The 16,382-nt window shown below is 36.6% G+C and overlaps 1 protein-coding gene across 1 annotated transcript in view; it reads right to left on the bottom strand.

Moving 5' to 3' along the window:
- Positions 1–8,829: 8,829 nt before the first annotated feature.
- Positions 8,830–16,382, bottom strand: part of COL5A2 (collagen type V alpha 2 chain) — a 149,741-nt gene continuing 142,188 nt past the window's right edge. The window contains exons 50-54 of the mRNA XM_045559859.1: positions 15,834–15,941; positions 13,679–13,970; positions 12,104–12,291; positions 11,189–11,428; positions 8,830–10,516 (exon numbers count right to left, since the gene is read on the bottom strand). Coding sequence (XP_045415815.1) covers positions 10,370–10,516; positions 11,189–11,428; positions 12,104–12,291; positions 13,679–13,970; positions 15,834–15,941 — 975 coding nt within the window. The 3' untranslated portion in view covers positions 8,830–10,369. The remainder of the gene's footprint in view (positions 10,517–11,188; positions 11,429–12,103; positions 12,292–13,678; positions 13,971–15,833; positions 15,942–16,382) is intronic.

Below are 16,382 nucleotides of genomic sequence, written 5' to 3'. Positions count from 1 at the left end.
ATAGTGTCATACACAGGTTTTAAATCTCGGAAGGCTGTTGCTGAAAGAGAGCACAAAGACGAGGGAAACGGGGCAGACCATGATCAGATCTGCGGCAATGAAGAGATACCTACTGTGAAAGAAGAAACGACAGATCTACATTTTTGGGAAGAAGAGGATGGAACTGAAGAATCATAGTGAGGAGTCAGAGCACATTTTTTTCAACGACTAGACTGAAGAAAGAGTCACAGAGTGTGGAAATAGTTGCTGGGAAAATTAGGTTAAAGAGGGAAAATGGGGTCAGCTGAAGGAGGACATCAAAAATCATGCAAGAGAAGTTTCCATTTAAGAAGAACTAAGTGGAAAATTACACAACTCCAGCCTTACCCACAGCTTTCTACGTGGCAGTTAAACATGACAGTGATTCATCTGGAAGGGTGGTTGAACATGATAAAATGTGTGACTGATTGGAGAATACTAGGTCAGGGGAGGCTAAGTTGATTTGGAAATTATTCTTTTGCAGATGGTGGATGAAGTCATCTGGCTCCAGAATGAAATCATTAGGGAGCAAGACTTCCAGGGGAAAGGGGGAAAAAACAGCTTGGTGTGTACGTGGCAGGAAGGGAATGTGGAGGAAGCATCACCAAGTGTCTGGTTTGGGATCCTGCAGCTTTTAATAGTTTAAGAAAAGGAGGATTCAATTTTTCAGTCCAAGGTTGTGATTAATTCAAGGGCTAAGAGGACAGAGAGGAAACTGAACAGAAGGGGGGCATCATTAGTGCTATTGATAAAAATGATTGGGGCCTGATTTTCAATTTTTGTCTTGAATTTAAACCACCTGGAATCTGTCCTCAGTGGCGTCAGCAAAAGCTCAGTTTTGAAAGAGGCAATCACGCCTGTAAGGACCCAACAAAGCAAGGCATTATGCAAGGAAACATGTCAAATGTCTCTAGGAGGGGCTTGGACTTCAGCTTCCTCTTTGAATCTTTAGGGCTTAAATTCTGACTACAGATGTCTTCAATTTATGTTGCATTTTTCTCATTAAGTTGGCTAACAATTGTGATCATTCTGAATCTCCAGCTGTCTTTCATTACAGGATCCATCTCGTAACAGTTTCAACCGCTGGGAAAATGTTCACATTACCACTGCAGTTCTACCTTTCTCTATTTATTACACTGGAATCTACATTTTTTTTACTTCACATATGCACACCAATTTCCTGCAATATCAATGGCATTTAACTATAATGGCTTATATGCATATGCTTTTGGTATGCCCTCCTTAAATTGCAGGGAATCATATTCTTTGATTAAAAATAAATACGATCTTCAGGGCTTTTTTTTTCAACCACACGATAAGGCATTAATATGTATTAAATATCATTTGAAGTTTTTGTTGATGACATGAAAATAAAATCCAGCAGAGAATTATAAGCACAAATTATATAAGATTTTGCTGAATGTGTACAATTTTATCTCCAGGGTTCCCCATGATAACAGTCTTACTAATGTTTCTGTCTAGTTCAATTGTCAATCAGAATTTTCATTTTCTTCCAAATTTCTTTCTGTTGGTTTTCTTTAGTCATGAAAGTATAAAAATAAGAATAACATTTACATTATAGCATAACAGATGGTTTTGAGCTCTCTTTTCTGAGTTTACAGTTATCTGTAAGATCCAAGGTTCAGGAGTCTATAACTAAAAGGTAATACTCCTAGTATATATAAAACTTCCCTTTAAACATTAGCATTCCCCAGCTATCTGTCTGGGCCCACTGTTCTCGTATACCCTTTGTGAATGATTCTATTCACATCCAAATCTGCAACACCTACTCCGTGTGATGGCTCACGTGGGGCTACAGTTACACTTCATCAAGGAAGCACAGCGTGAGGGTTAAGAGTGTGGACTCAGAAGCTGGACTGCCTGACTTTGTATCACAGCTCTGTCCTTTACTTCCTATATGACCTTGGGGCACCTCTGTGACCTCTCTGTGCCTCAGTTTCCTCATCTGAGTTCCAGCTAGATGCTCCATGGACACAGCACACACATCCTCCACCTGCTCCCTTCTCTACTCCCCATTTCAGTAAATGCCGTCACCTTCCTTCCAGCCACCTAAGCCAGAAACTAGCAAATGATCTTAAAATCCTTGCTCCCTCACTCCCTCACTCTTTCATCAGATTCTGTTGATTCTATTTTGTAAATATCTCCCAAATCCATCTCCCTTTCTCTATCTTCAGTGAGATGAACTGCTCATTCTCTGCTTCCTTTTCTTATCTATTATCCTAACTAATCTCTCAGTCTCACTTATGTTAAAAATTCTTCCCGAGTATTGCTGCCAAGGTGATCGTTCTAACATGCAAATCACATGTGTTTTACTTGCTTAAAGTACTTCAGTATTTTGCAGTCAACGTTCTATTGGTATTTTAGGTTGTTTAGATTTTGTTCTAATGGATTGGCCTGCATACGAGATCTTCAACATTCTTTGCCCAACAGAAAATGCCTAAAATAGTCTCTAATTTTTCTAAAAACCACAAACACCCTCCTCATACATTTCCAAGGGCCCTCTAGAGGGTGTGGTTGCACTCCCAGCTGAGAACCACAAATAGTTTCCTAAAAACACCTTCAGAATAATTTTCAATTGCTTTATGTTCACACACAAGTTCCTTTATAATACATTGTCCTACTTCTCTGACTCTATCTCCCACCAACCCCTTGCATGCAATCTATTATAGAATACAGCTAGCTCATGAGAGGTTCCCAAGCAAGTAACAAAAGTAGCCCACTAGGGTCTCCCTAAGCAAGGCACGACTTTTAAGAACTCCATGCTTTGATCTATATTGCTCTTTATCCCTCAAGATTCATTAAGAAAAAGCATGTTCTGGGTTTTCTTCCTTACTTCCTCTCCCCTCTAAATTCCAGCCTAGTATAGAAGGCTACATCCCAGGCTTCTTCTGCACATACCTCATTAATATTAGTTATCACCATGTATTTATTCAGTTTAGTTGGTACGTTTGTCTGTTTTACCCAGTAAATAGTAGAAACAGCATATAAAGCATGGAGTGACTTCCTGTCATTGGCTGGGTAATTATTTTATATTCTAAAGCAAAAATATCAATATCTGATGTGAAATACAGATGGAAAGCACGCACCCACCACAGATTATTAGTCTGTAATCTAAATAATCTGCCACCATTGTGAAATTGTTTTTGTTACGTGAATTTTAAGTTCCACTCTATTTTATACTTGTGTTTGTATTTTTTTTTACACATGATGTTTTAAGTTACTTGTCATCAGGTAATGATGGCCTTGGAGAATATTCTAGTGTATTCTGCTCTATCTTCTATTCCAAGCTCACTTCTGGCCCCACTACCTCCCCACATTCAAAGGAACTCTGAATAAACGAATTTGAGAAGGTGATTTTCACTATACTTTCTTTATCCAGTGGGAAAAACAGAGTGTGAGTGTTTTACAGCATCTTCTTTTACATCTAATACTATCAGATATTTTAATATTTGTTAAAATCTGATACAATTTAATATCTTATTGTTTCTGTTGCATTTTTTATTTCTAATGATTTTAAATATCTTCCACGTTTATCAGCCTTTATATTATGCCTTTGTGAATGACCCAGACAGTACTGAATATTTTGGGGTTTTTTTCTTGTTTTTGTTACAACTGTACTGAGCCTTAAAGTAATATTCATTACAAAATTTTCCACAGCTTGCACATATTTGTAAGCATACTATTGAGAGTTTTATAATATAGATTTTTTTTAAAGACAGATGGGATCTTGCTATGTTGCCCAAGCTGGCCTTGAACTCCTGGGCTCAAGTGATTCTCCTGCCTCAGCCTCCCAAGTAGCTGGGACTGTGAGTGCACACCAGAACACCTGGCTATCCTATAGATTTAAAATGTATTTTAGAATCTGATCTTTTATCATTTTACTTTATTATTTATATATTAATATTTATTTTCATTCCCATTCTAAGGTTACTAACCTATACAATAATTTTTAGGCTAATATATTCAGAGGTTTTTAAAATTGAAATATTCAGTCTGTTTGAAAACTTTTGGCATAAGAATTAAGGAAAGAAACATGCTTTCAAATAACAAACGTCACAATCAAAAGTTGCAGGTGAATGACCACCTAGGCCAGACGTTCTTAGAGACAGCACTGTGACTCATCAGAGAAGTGGTCGGGGACGCAGTCAGAGTGAGGGAGAAGCTAATGGGGTGGTCGACTTGGCAAGATAGGAAGGTACCCGAGGGAGGGGTCCACATATGAGGAAAGACAGGAGGAGAGAATCCCGGGGCACCGCCTCAGTGAGACTTGGGCAGGGGGAGAGTCCCGGCCACCTGGCAGCCCTACCCTGCAGCACCCCCACCGAGGATCCCTCCCTGCTGGGGGGCCTCCAGCCCGGCCCCCACAGCTCCCATGTCTGCGGCCCCACCCACACACAGCTGCCGCCTGGCCCTGTGGCCCTACCCACAGGGCTCCCACCTGCTGCCCGGAGGGAACTGCCCACACAGTCCAACATTCTGCCAGGGACCTGCTAGCTGCAAGCCGCCATCCCACCTGGACCCAGGTGGAGTGAGCGCCTGCATCCCTGACACCCAAGACCACTGCCTAGATAGCCTCACCCAGCTGCCACTTCCATTTCCACAGGGAGGCCAGGGCAGAGTACTCTGCCACGATGCCAGCCTCTGTGGAGAAGGACATGCCCAGCCCCCCACCCGAGCTTTCAAGGGTTGTATGGGGAGCAACACACCACTCCACGCGAAGAGCATGCAGCGCTGGCTTGGACTGTGACAGTCACAGAGGAATGGGACAACACAGAACAGCTGCATTACAGGCTCACAGGGCATCCACTCCTATCCTTTTGGGTCAATCCTCCAGAGTAGGTCACAAAAGTGCCATCTATGGACTGCTCCTTCTTCTCACTAAGCAAAAGAGTTCCCAGCAAAGGAGAAGAGGCGAACCATAAAGCTATTTGCTCTGAGCTGAGAGAAGAGGTTTCAGATGAGAAGAAATCAGCAAAAGAACTCTGGCAACATGGAAAAAACAAGCTAGTTTGACACCTCCAAAGGATCCCAGCAACAGACCCCAACCAAGAGGGTATTGTTGAAATTTTAGAAATCTAATTCAGAACATGGATGACAAATAATATGAATAGGATTGAAGAGAATATTGAAAACCAACACAAAGAAGCCAAAAAAATATTTTAAGACTTCAATGAAAAAGTGAAAAATTCTCTAAAGAGTTAGACAACATAAGAAAGATATAACAGAACTTAAAGAAATAAAAGAGTCACTACAGAATTTCAAAATACAGCAGAAAGCTTCAACAACAGGCTAGACAAAACAGATAAATGAATCTCAGAGCTTGATGACAAAGCTTCAAACTAACCCAGTCAACCAAAGATGCAGGTAAAAGAGTAAAGAATAATGAACAATCACTCAGAAAAATAATTGAGGCTATTGGAAACGAGCCAATATATGAATTGTAGGTATCCCTGAGGGAAAATAAAAAACAAAAAGCATGGAAAACCTATTTGAGGGAGTTACTGAGGAGAACTTCCCTGGTATCACTAAGAAAAGGGGAGGCAGGGAGGTGGTGAGGGGTAAAAACTTACCTATCAGCTATAATGAACACTATTCTGGTGATAGACACACTGAAAGCCCTGACTTAAGCATTACACAAGATATACATGTAACAGAACATTTGTACCCCCTTAATATTTTGAAATAAAAAATATTAATAAATGTCTATTGAGTTTTTAATAGCATTTACTGAATAAATTAGAAATTAATTTCATTATATATTGAATTCTAGGATAGATATATAGATTCATTTCTAAATTTATTTTTTCTTTTTATTATTTTTTAATATCTAGTAGAGCCAGTGCCTCACCTTTATTTACCATTTCTATTGTGGAGGGGATACCTTGTCACTTTCTGGCATATTTTTGATTCCAATGAGCTTTAGAATGGTTTTGTCATGGTGATGTTTTCAAGATCGTAGAGGGATTTTGAGTGGGATTGTATTTAATATGTCTATTAATTTAGGAAAAAAAATACATTTTTCAAGTATTGACCTCTCCTATGTTCAAATAAGGCAGGTTTAGCCTTACTTTTATTTTACATGTCTCAATCAAGTTTTATAGGTTTTTTTAATCAATTTCTGCAAAATTCTTATTATGTTTAGGTATATGTTGTATGTTGCTATTGTTACTGGATAACAATTCTATTGTGTAATAATATAGTAATAATGTATGCTTCATATTAGTACACAATCAAGTATGAATACTGTCTAAATGTACTTTTTCAGTTACACAGCACATTATATCTCACCACAAATGTATGTTGAGCATGCACAAAGTAATACTAAGTTTTTTGAAGCCTAAGTAAATAGCCCCTGCCTTTCTAACAAGGACAATTCATAGAAAACACTAGCACTAATTAAATAATCACATAACTCTATAAAACATTGTAATCTGTGTTATAAAGGAAAAGTACAGGGCGCCAAGAAGATTTATAATAGGAAACTTTATCTTGCCTGGGTGTGGTGAGGGGTGAGGAGCCTGGGAAATGCTCTGAGGATATGGCATTGAGTAGGGCTCTGAAAGTGAGCCCGAGTCAACTGGACTAAAAGAATACACAAACAAATGGTCTTTGGTAAGACTGGGAATCTAGCAGCTTTTAGAAAATGGACAAAAGTCCACGTAAGTGGAGCAGAAAGTATGGCAGACAGCAGCATGATGAAGCCTGAGTAGGCAGGAGTCAGGTCATGCCAGTACTTCATAGTTGAGGATTTCTGTCTTCTGTCTTTATTCCAGAAGACAACACAGAAGCTTTTTAAGATGAGTGTGTGTGTGTGTGTGTGTGTGTGTGTGTGTGTGTGTGTGTGTGTGTGTGTCTGTGTGTGTGTGTCTGTGTGTGTTGGCTGGGGGTGGGGAGACTATAAGTGACATATTCAGATTTGTATTTCAGTTGATCACTCTGGCTATAGTGGGAAGAATGTACCCAAAGAAGGCAAGAGTGGATGCCTAAAAACCTTTCAGAAGGCTGTTGAGAGCGCCCAGGTGATACAATGATTATGTAGACTAGAATAGCAGCAGTGAAGATGGAGTGAAAACTATGGCCTTAAGGATTATTTAGAGGGCAAAACTGAAAATATTTAGCAATTCTAGGACTCTGGCACGGTGAGAGTGAGAGAGGTGACAGGAATGACTCTCAGGTTTCTGAGGCTGTTGTCTGAGACAGGGAATCTAGAACATAAATCAACTTTGATATAGAAATATCCTAAATTTGTTTTTGAATATACATAGCTACAGGTACCTCTGAAACTCACATGAAGATGGTACATCAAACACTTAGATATGCATTTCTCAAGCTCCCAGGGGAGGTTCGGGCTGGGTATATGCATTTGGAGTTACTAAAGCCATGGGCATAGTTAAGGGCAGGTGATGAGAGAGTATTGAGTAAGAAGGTAAAGAGAATAAGATTGGTCCCTGGGTAATGCCAACACTTAAATAATTGGATAAAATCATGCATTTACAAAGGAAGGTAAGAGGAAAAGCTGCTCTTAAATGAACCAAGCTATTTGGATAAAAAAATCAGCCTCCTGGCTTGCCCCATGCTCCCTCTTTTTGCCACATCATTGCTTGGTTTGTTGCTGTTGAACCTCAGCCCAAAAATGACTGTTAAGAAATTATTCTTAGTTTCTTTTGAAATTTTCATAATTTCGAAGAAAAATTCTTTCTCAAGATGCTCTTTATTCATAGTGGGATAGGGACTTTAAGTGTGACAGTGTCAATCATTGTTTTTTTTTTTCTTCAGATTATTTTGTGATTGCTTTCTGACATATAACACCATTTTCTTCAGAAGCATTGCTTTCTATAATTTCCTTGAATCTCTTTTCAATTTGGAACAAATTACATTGAATCTGGCCAGAATTTATCAAATTTTATCTTATGAGTTTGTGACTTTTCCAGCATTGCTTGTGCTTTATTATTTTTCTTTTTCTTCATTTCTGTTAATTTTGGTATTTTATTTGTATTTTCAATGAATCAGTAATAAATTAATGCCACCACATTCCTCAGATCTAGATTATTACACTTCCGATAATGTAAAATTTGAGTTGCCCGTGGGGCATGAAGGTAAACAAGTCCACCAGTGTGATAAGACCTCTATATCTAGAACATAGGCAAGAAGTTTGAGGGTTTAGGAATGGTTTGGCTAGCCTTGTATTTGTAGCATTCCTGAGCTTCAATTAAAAACTGGTGTTTCTGTAGTTAGAAATTATTAGAGTTTTTGACTTAACAGAATTACTGCATATTTCTAGCTCATCTATCTGAACATATACAACCCATATAGGCTAAACTTAAAGGAAGTCCAACAAAAGTCACATATGTATTTAAGGATATAAATATTCAAATTCAAGATACAGAGCCCAAATAATAACCAATTTGGGAAAAATGCTGTTGTGAAATAAATATTAAAAATAAAACTCTGAAACATTTAGGCTACATTCATATGTGAGACACTTTGAGACATATGTTTTATTATCACAGTTTATTAATCCATGAAAGGTCTATTGCTTTCCCTTTTTTGTCAATAATACTACTCTGACATTTTTAAGGGCATAGACGGTGATAATTAGTGTCATGTTGCCTTTTTGGGTGATATTGCAGATAGATTTTTGTTTATAAGCCAGTACATACATGACAGAAGGTATGTGTTGTATCTTTTAAACAAATGGCAAACAAAGAATATCATCACACCTTACTTTTTTACTATTGGAAATGAAATGGATCTAATATGTTCAAAGGAATTCCACAAAACAAAAACCACTGACATGACAAAAGCGTGCATTTAATTTGATGCTTTGCAGAGATACATGACCAAAGTTGTGTGCATGGCTTGTCCTTTGGGATGGTCCCAGTTGTTTATTTTTAAAGAAAAAATAAAAATAGAGGCAACAAATGCAATTAAAAAAATATCTTGAGACAAAAGGGGACCTACATGTTCCAGTCTAAGAAACATGCAAGTATTACAAAGCATTCCAGATACAGTATGACAGAGGAGCAGTGCAAAGGCACTGGAACAATGCTCTTTCTTTCAGAAATGGGATTTCTAACAGTTATGTTTTCACAATGGTAGTGATGAAACCATCTTTATTTTTAAAGAATTTTATAGAAAGAATTTTAGCACCATCATTGAAGAAAAAATAATAATAATACTTTTTAGCCCTGCCTATCTCCAGTCTTGGAATAATAACAGAAGCATAGCACCTTTCAGTATCTAAAATATAAACAAGAACAGTAAGTCCATCCCAGCTTCTAGAGATGAGGTAGCTCATGCTAAGAAATGTTGGGTCACTTTTCCTATGAAAGTTCAAAGGCCAAATGGTCTAATTCCAATCATCACATTTGATTAGAGTCAGCTCCACAACTGAGTTTCTAGATCTTTTTCTTCATTATAGGCTTCAAAATGGTGAGATTGATACGTGTGGAAGAGTTTCAACTTAGGGTCCTGGACATGTTTTTTAAGTTCTATATGTAAATTATTTTGCATTCAGTATCTTCTTAAATAAGAAATTGTAAATGTATTAAATGTTACATTAGTGTAACTTCTATCTGTATTGATAGATTGAGTCAAATGGAAAAAGGTTTCTTTAAATTTGAATAAGAAAGAAGTCTAAAGTTATCACCCTTTATAAAAATTTAAGAAGTTGAAGTAATTTCACTGTGTCTCCAAAAATGCCATTGAATATATATTATTTAAAAAATCCATTTAAGACAGTGAGAAACTTAAAGATTCTCTTAAGGAGTCTCTGTAATAGTTACACAATTCCAAGATATGTATGTGGGTCTCAATCACAAGGTTAAACATTTTCATTTCATTTTTAATTAATAATCCGGGAATGAGAGGTCACAAAAGAGCACTACTTCCTATTTTCCAAACTGTAGCCAAGCAAAATAAACATGTGTTATGGTTTTATATACCCCACTCCTTAAGCTACCTGCCAGGAAGAAGACTTTCCTCATAAATATTAAGCAACTTTTTCATTACATCGAAATAAATTGAAGAAAACGGAGATTTATTTATTTAATCAGTTTACTTTTTTAAAAGGTGGTCATTGTCATTGGTCATCTTAAACCTAAACTGCTGTATTGAAAAATATTTTAAATCAATTAAAATTTGAGGATTGTAAGTAAAATAAATATTCTGAAGGATAAGGAAGCCAGGCACTTAAGACCATATATACAATGCTGATGCAGGATCAGCCATTACTTCAAGAGTCTCAGGATCAACTTCAAACAGTCAAAGTTCTTGTGAATGGTGGTTGTCATTGATGGTGGTGCTTGTTGTCAATGTATCTTGGCTTACTTTACACAAAACAAACTGGCCCAACTTCAACGCCAAATTCCTGGTCTGTGTTGCCAACATCCACAGGGGCAATATCTATAATGGGCAAACGCGCCACCTTCTGTGTTCTGTATTCAAAGACAGTCTTCCCCACATTTCCATTTCGCTTCTGGAATTAAATAGTGCAATGAGTTAAAAGTATATACAAATTTTTCCAAGGATGTTAAACAGCAACTTCCCCAGCCAACTTATATGATGTATAAGCAATGATTTTTAGAGCACTACTTAAAAGAGAACTGGTAATATAAAAGTAAGGTAGGTACTATTGTACGTATCACTATATGTGACAGGCATTTCTTTCATGCTTCTAAGTGAGTATATTTCCTTGTTCTTTTGTAGCTTTCCAAATGGTCACTAACAACATAAATTATGAAAGCTTTTTTTGTTTTTCACAAATGAAACCATCATTTATCATTCAATATGTTCCTTGTTTTCTCTCTAGATATGGAAGTAGGAAGACTTACAAATCAGTGAAAAATGTAAGGTACCTCAGATTGATTATATATTTTAGAATCAAGAAATTTTAAGCATGGGACTGAGATCCAGTAAGTTAGATAACTCTCAGAGAAACCGAAGAGTTGGCAGAACTAGATCAGATCTTAGGGATCCAGTCCTTTCTTTATGGTTTTGTAGTCAAACCTCTACCATGTTTCATGTGCTAACATATATTCAGGATTCCCCTAAAGAATGACTATAAACAAACAACTGTTGTGCTCATATACAAGGTACAAACATAAAATTTTTTCTTCAACCAAATCAACATGAATCAAAAAGTACTTACAGAGCAAGTATCGTGAAGAACTATATATCGGAATCTAACGTTTCCCTCTGCTTTGATTTCTAAATCATTTGCCCCTTTGAGAACCACAGCTTTCCTGAGGTTCTTAGCTTGATCATCCATGTATCCTACACTGTTTTTACAGATGTAAGTAATGTTCTGGGAGGCTTCTTTTGATAAAAGGCGTAAGAAGGTCATCTGAGTAATGGCTGTATTAGGTGACTGGTAGTCTCCATAAGTAAACTAGGAAAACAAAGAGTCTTCGTCATACACAATACTGAAGGGTTTCATAATACTTTACATGTGTATAGATAGAGAATTTATTTCAAACAAATGAATTTTGAGGAGTATTACTTTAATTCTTGTTACATAACAGCTACTCTATCTTTACACATAAAAATATCTTAAAATTTCTATGAATACTCACATGTAAGAACCGCTGTCCTTACTATCTCAAACAAGAGTTAATAAAACCAATAATACCCATAATTCACCAGAGAAAGCATAAGTATTTCTAAATCTACTTTAATTAAATACCAAAAATAACTCGTTATTTTTTCTATTAATTATAATAAAACTTAGGAATAAACTATTGGTTTAAAACATTTTTACTCCAACTGTTATATACTTGTAAGAAATAGGAATTAAAAGTTTTCCATTAGCAAACAAAAATAAATAAACAAAATTTTCCACAGACTCTTTCTTATTCAGCTTCTACTTTGAGCTTTGTTTTTAGCACTCCCATTTGAGTTTTTAAGATAATATTACATTGGCTATATTGCAATTGTAACGACTGAGAATGTATCATTTCAAAATAAACATGGTAAAATAAATAATAGCACAGTCCTAAATAAATACAAAAATACAATAAGGAATGGAAAGTGAAGGATGCAGTCTTAAGTAAGCATATTCAATTACCTGAGATCCTCTATTCATATCAAGACCATACCAGATAGGCTTATGGTCAGGAGATTTACTGGCCCACCAGGTTTTACGTGGTATACTGGATGGGTTTGCTGAAATACATGTTTCCCCTGTGTCCATGTTGCAGTAAACTTTGATTGCATCTTCAACAGATCCCTGGTTAGGATCAATCCAGTATTCACCTATTTTTCAAAACAAAAATTTTGCTAAATAAAGAAAATCTCAAACATGATTATGAGTCTCCAAAAGAATTAACAGATGGTCTGGAAATATGAACTCACTGATTAAAGACTCTTTCAAAAGAGTCCTTGAGAAAAAAGTAACTGTTACGCATTTGGGGACTTTCTACATGCTAGTCACTATTGTGAGGCACTTTGTAGAACCATATTCTTAAGGCTCGAAATATCCACGTAAAGGAAATATCATTCCTCCTATTTAATGGATAAGAAAACAATGCCAAAAGAGATAATCTACAGTGAATAAGTGGCTTTGCCAAAACGGATGTGTTCCCATTAAATTTACAAAGCCAACATTTTAAAGCAAATTATAATTGGAATGTAATAAAATAATATATTATCAAAACTGTAAATAAATAAATGAGTTGAATTACAATTAGAATAATATGAATCATCTCATTGGCCCTTTTTAAAATTAATCTTCTCATATATAAGAGATTCTTGAAATAGGATATACCTACCAGGGCAGTGCTTGATGCTATACATATAGTCAAATATACATTTGTGCATATATGTGCATATAGATGGATAATATATGAAAAATCACATTTTAAATGACATAAGAGTGGTGGGATGTAAAGTATAGAGTTAAGAATAAAACTGTGTATTCTTCAAAGATAAAAATTTTAGCCATTTCTATCAATGTCGTTTCAAAGTTAACTGAAATTCTTAAGAATTTCATAGCTCATTTCTGTGGCCTAAGATCCCTCTTCTCCAGCTCTTCTTAGATTAATTAAAAGGATAGAATAAAGTGAACTTTAAGCTTGGTGAATGCAGGGCAGAAAAACTATTTCATTCCAAAATGCTTTAGAATCTCACCATACCATAATCCTGCCAGCAGAGATTCCAAAAGTATGATTCATAGGACACAAAACTACGTGAAAGGTATTCCATATTTAAACAAATTTGGGAAATAATATGTACTTTATTCAACTTTTGATGAGCAAATAATATGTTAGCATATTAAAATTCTGAGAGGTCATGCAGGTAAATAAATATATTTAACAATGCTTAAGCAAGTATTTTCCATATTTATACCACCACAAAATGCTTTTACTCTACAACAATTATCAATATTTTAGGACATCTGGATGGCAACAGAACTGCCACCATTAAACTGGATTATTAATAGGACATGTCCTCTATTATAGCACATATCATCTTCTCTATAATTTTTCACATAAGTGACTGAATCAGAAGCTCTGTGATGTTTATCATTTTATCTCTTGTGTCTAGCACTATGTAGAAAGTCAATAAAATATTTTGGAATACAGTTGAGAATAACACAGTCAGAAACAATGGGTTTTGCTCAAATGGGTCACTGTCTACTCACCACTCTGCTTTGTGGAATGACAAAGCTTTAAGTCATCACAAGTCCGGGCAGGGTGAGTTTTAGAGCCATCGGGGCTGCGCATGGTTTCAATCTGACTACTGAGTGACTTCAGGGTGGCATGGACACCTGGGTCAGTTTTGTTTTTGTCATCAGGAGCCGCCTGATCTTCAGTAAACTCTGGAAGTGGATCTGACATGCTTTCATCATAGTGTCCCATGATATCCCCAAGAGCAGCTGTGAGGTGGCCGGGGGGACCTGGAGGGCCAGGTGGGCCAGGCTCCCCAGGAGGGCCCTAATTAAAAACAAATTGGAAAGACATTCCAATTAACACATTGATTTTGTTTTCCTAAACTGGTGGGACTTGGGATATAGGGAGTTACACTGTGACATGCCAATTTGATAGTACTGGGAAATCTACAGCTCATGCCCATTTATAACTAGATGGGGCTTGCCTGCCGAGCTGTAATATTGCAAGGAGGAGAAATGATGCCTAACTGTTTTTCAGACAACATATCTGCAAGTCAGCATCTGAGATAAATAAAGATCAAAGCACAAAATATTTGCTCTGATGTTTACCTTAAAGATACACTATATTTTATTGTTAAGAACATGCAGCTATGTGCATTCATTTCCAAGCTATTTTAGGCAAGGTACAACCAAAATGTTGTAAAAGTATTTTTAGACAAAAGCTGAAAAAAGGATGCAAGAAAGTTGTGGGTGCTAGTTCTGTAAGACACATCAATATCAAGGAAATACCCATAAGAAAAATTCACAAGAGAATTTTTCCTTACTTTCAAATTGGGGGTGGGGAACACAGGAAGTCTTTTCATATGCATTAATTACTGTGTATTTCCAAACTCTATGTAGCAAACAAAATTGACAAATGTTCTCCTTAGCCTTTTTATTGACATATATAAAGAGCTTTCCCACTTCTTTACCAAACAAGTACTGGAGTGAGAGGGGAAAAAGCACAAAAAGTGGCAGAGGCTAGGAAGTGAAATCCCCTCTGTTAATTCCTTTCTGCATTTCCCCAAGGAAGAACTCAGCAACTTTAAAGACCCAGGTGACAACCTGAAGAGACACGTAGTCCATATCTCACGCAGAGAGCACAACCTAGGAGTCGGAGGTTTTGAATTCTCACACTGGGCCTGGCACTTATACGGCTCCACAAAAGTGGCCTTAACTTTCAGTGCCAGCATGTCCTCACCCTCAAAAGGCTCTGAGATATGGTTTTTTCCCCCTTCTAAGGTCATATATTCATTCCTTGCATTCCTTTATGCTGCTCTCAAGGGAAAAGAGTTTTTTCTGTCAAGGACCACTGAACCACAAAATAAAGTCAGTCAAGAGCCACACAAGTCAAAGGTATTCCAATCCTGTAGTTCTTTTCTATTCACAGTTGGAGAAATAAATAAATAGGAAACATTCCATTTCCCCTAGGAAATATAAGGGTATTTGATCTACATAATAAATAATAAATATTCAGTTTAATGGTATTGCCATTAAAAAGTAAGGACAAAATAAGAAGGAGAAAGTGAGACCAAAGAGGAAGAAGCACTAGAGAGGGAAGCACAAGCGCACACACACACACACACACACACACACACACACACCTGCGCATGGAAGTAGAGGAGATGGCCTGAGAAGCAAGAGTCTAACTAATGCAGTTACAGTATCGTATCGTCCTCAAGTCAATACTATTTGAATTTTTTATGACAATTTTTAATTGAACTCCTCTCTGAATGTCATTTAAATGGAGAAAAACTTCAATTTCATACTATTCATTTCCCAGCATTTTCATGAAGTTTTCATAAAATAGGAACTATCCCTTACAGACATTTAGAATACTGCCATTTAGAGCAAAGCAAAATTTTCATCGTTTTAACTATAAACACAATCATAACTTGCTATTTACTCTCATTGGTATCACATTATGTCACGTCCTGGATAGCCTGGACTCTGATTTTATATACTTTAAATAACCCCTACTAAAATATTCAAAAATAGTTACTACACAGACAAAGTCTTATGTGACTTCTAGGTTTGCTTTCAGGGTCCCTTAATTCTCTTGTCCATCAGGCAGCACAGACATTACCTGGATGGAATCCAGGCTATTGAATCAACACCACTTCTTGCATGCAAACCCTTGTGACTTTACCTCAGGTCCTGCTTCTCCTATAGTGCCCCGCACTCCTGGAGGTCCAATTGGCCCAAGAGGCCCAGGGTTTCCTTCTTTACCCGAAGGGCCAACTGGGCCTGGAGGACCCTGCAAGAGACAAGGACTGTATTTTAGATTCTATGAAGAAAAATTTTACAATGTCTTTCTCTAATTAAAGCACTATTTTATATATGGGGCTATTACAATGGCTTCCCAGATTCATTTTCTTAACGACCAAGAAATGGACTTCTGGTACTATTTAACATTTATGATTTCATTGCACAGGAATTTTTCTTCATCCATGCATAGTAAAAGACCAATATGCATTAAAAACTTTAATGGACTAGTTATCTACTTTTATTGGTAGTAATTGTTTCATCAAATGTCAAATATTGTAAACATAGTTGGAAATTCAATTAAGTTGACACAAGAAAATGACAGAAGTTTGAGTCTTTGTTGTAAGTGAAATTTGTGTGCTTATGTCCCAGAATCTCGTTACATTGTAGTAATTTTTATACTACTTTTCTCACTTTTATGTATAAATTATTT

Source organism: Lemur catta, chromosome 8, assembly GCF_020740605.2.
Source record: "Lemur catta isolate mLemCat1 chromosome 8, mLemCat1.pri, whole genome shotgun sequence".
In the NCBI taxonomy this organism is placed as follows: Eukaryota; Metazoa; Chordata; class Mammalia; order Primates; family Lemuridae; genus Lemur; species Lemur catta.
Note: the sequence above shows the minus strand (reverse complement) of the source record. Positions and strands in the feature narration are given on the sequence as shown.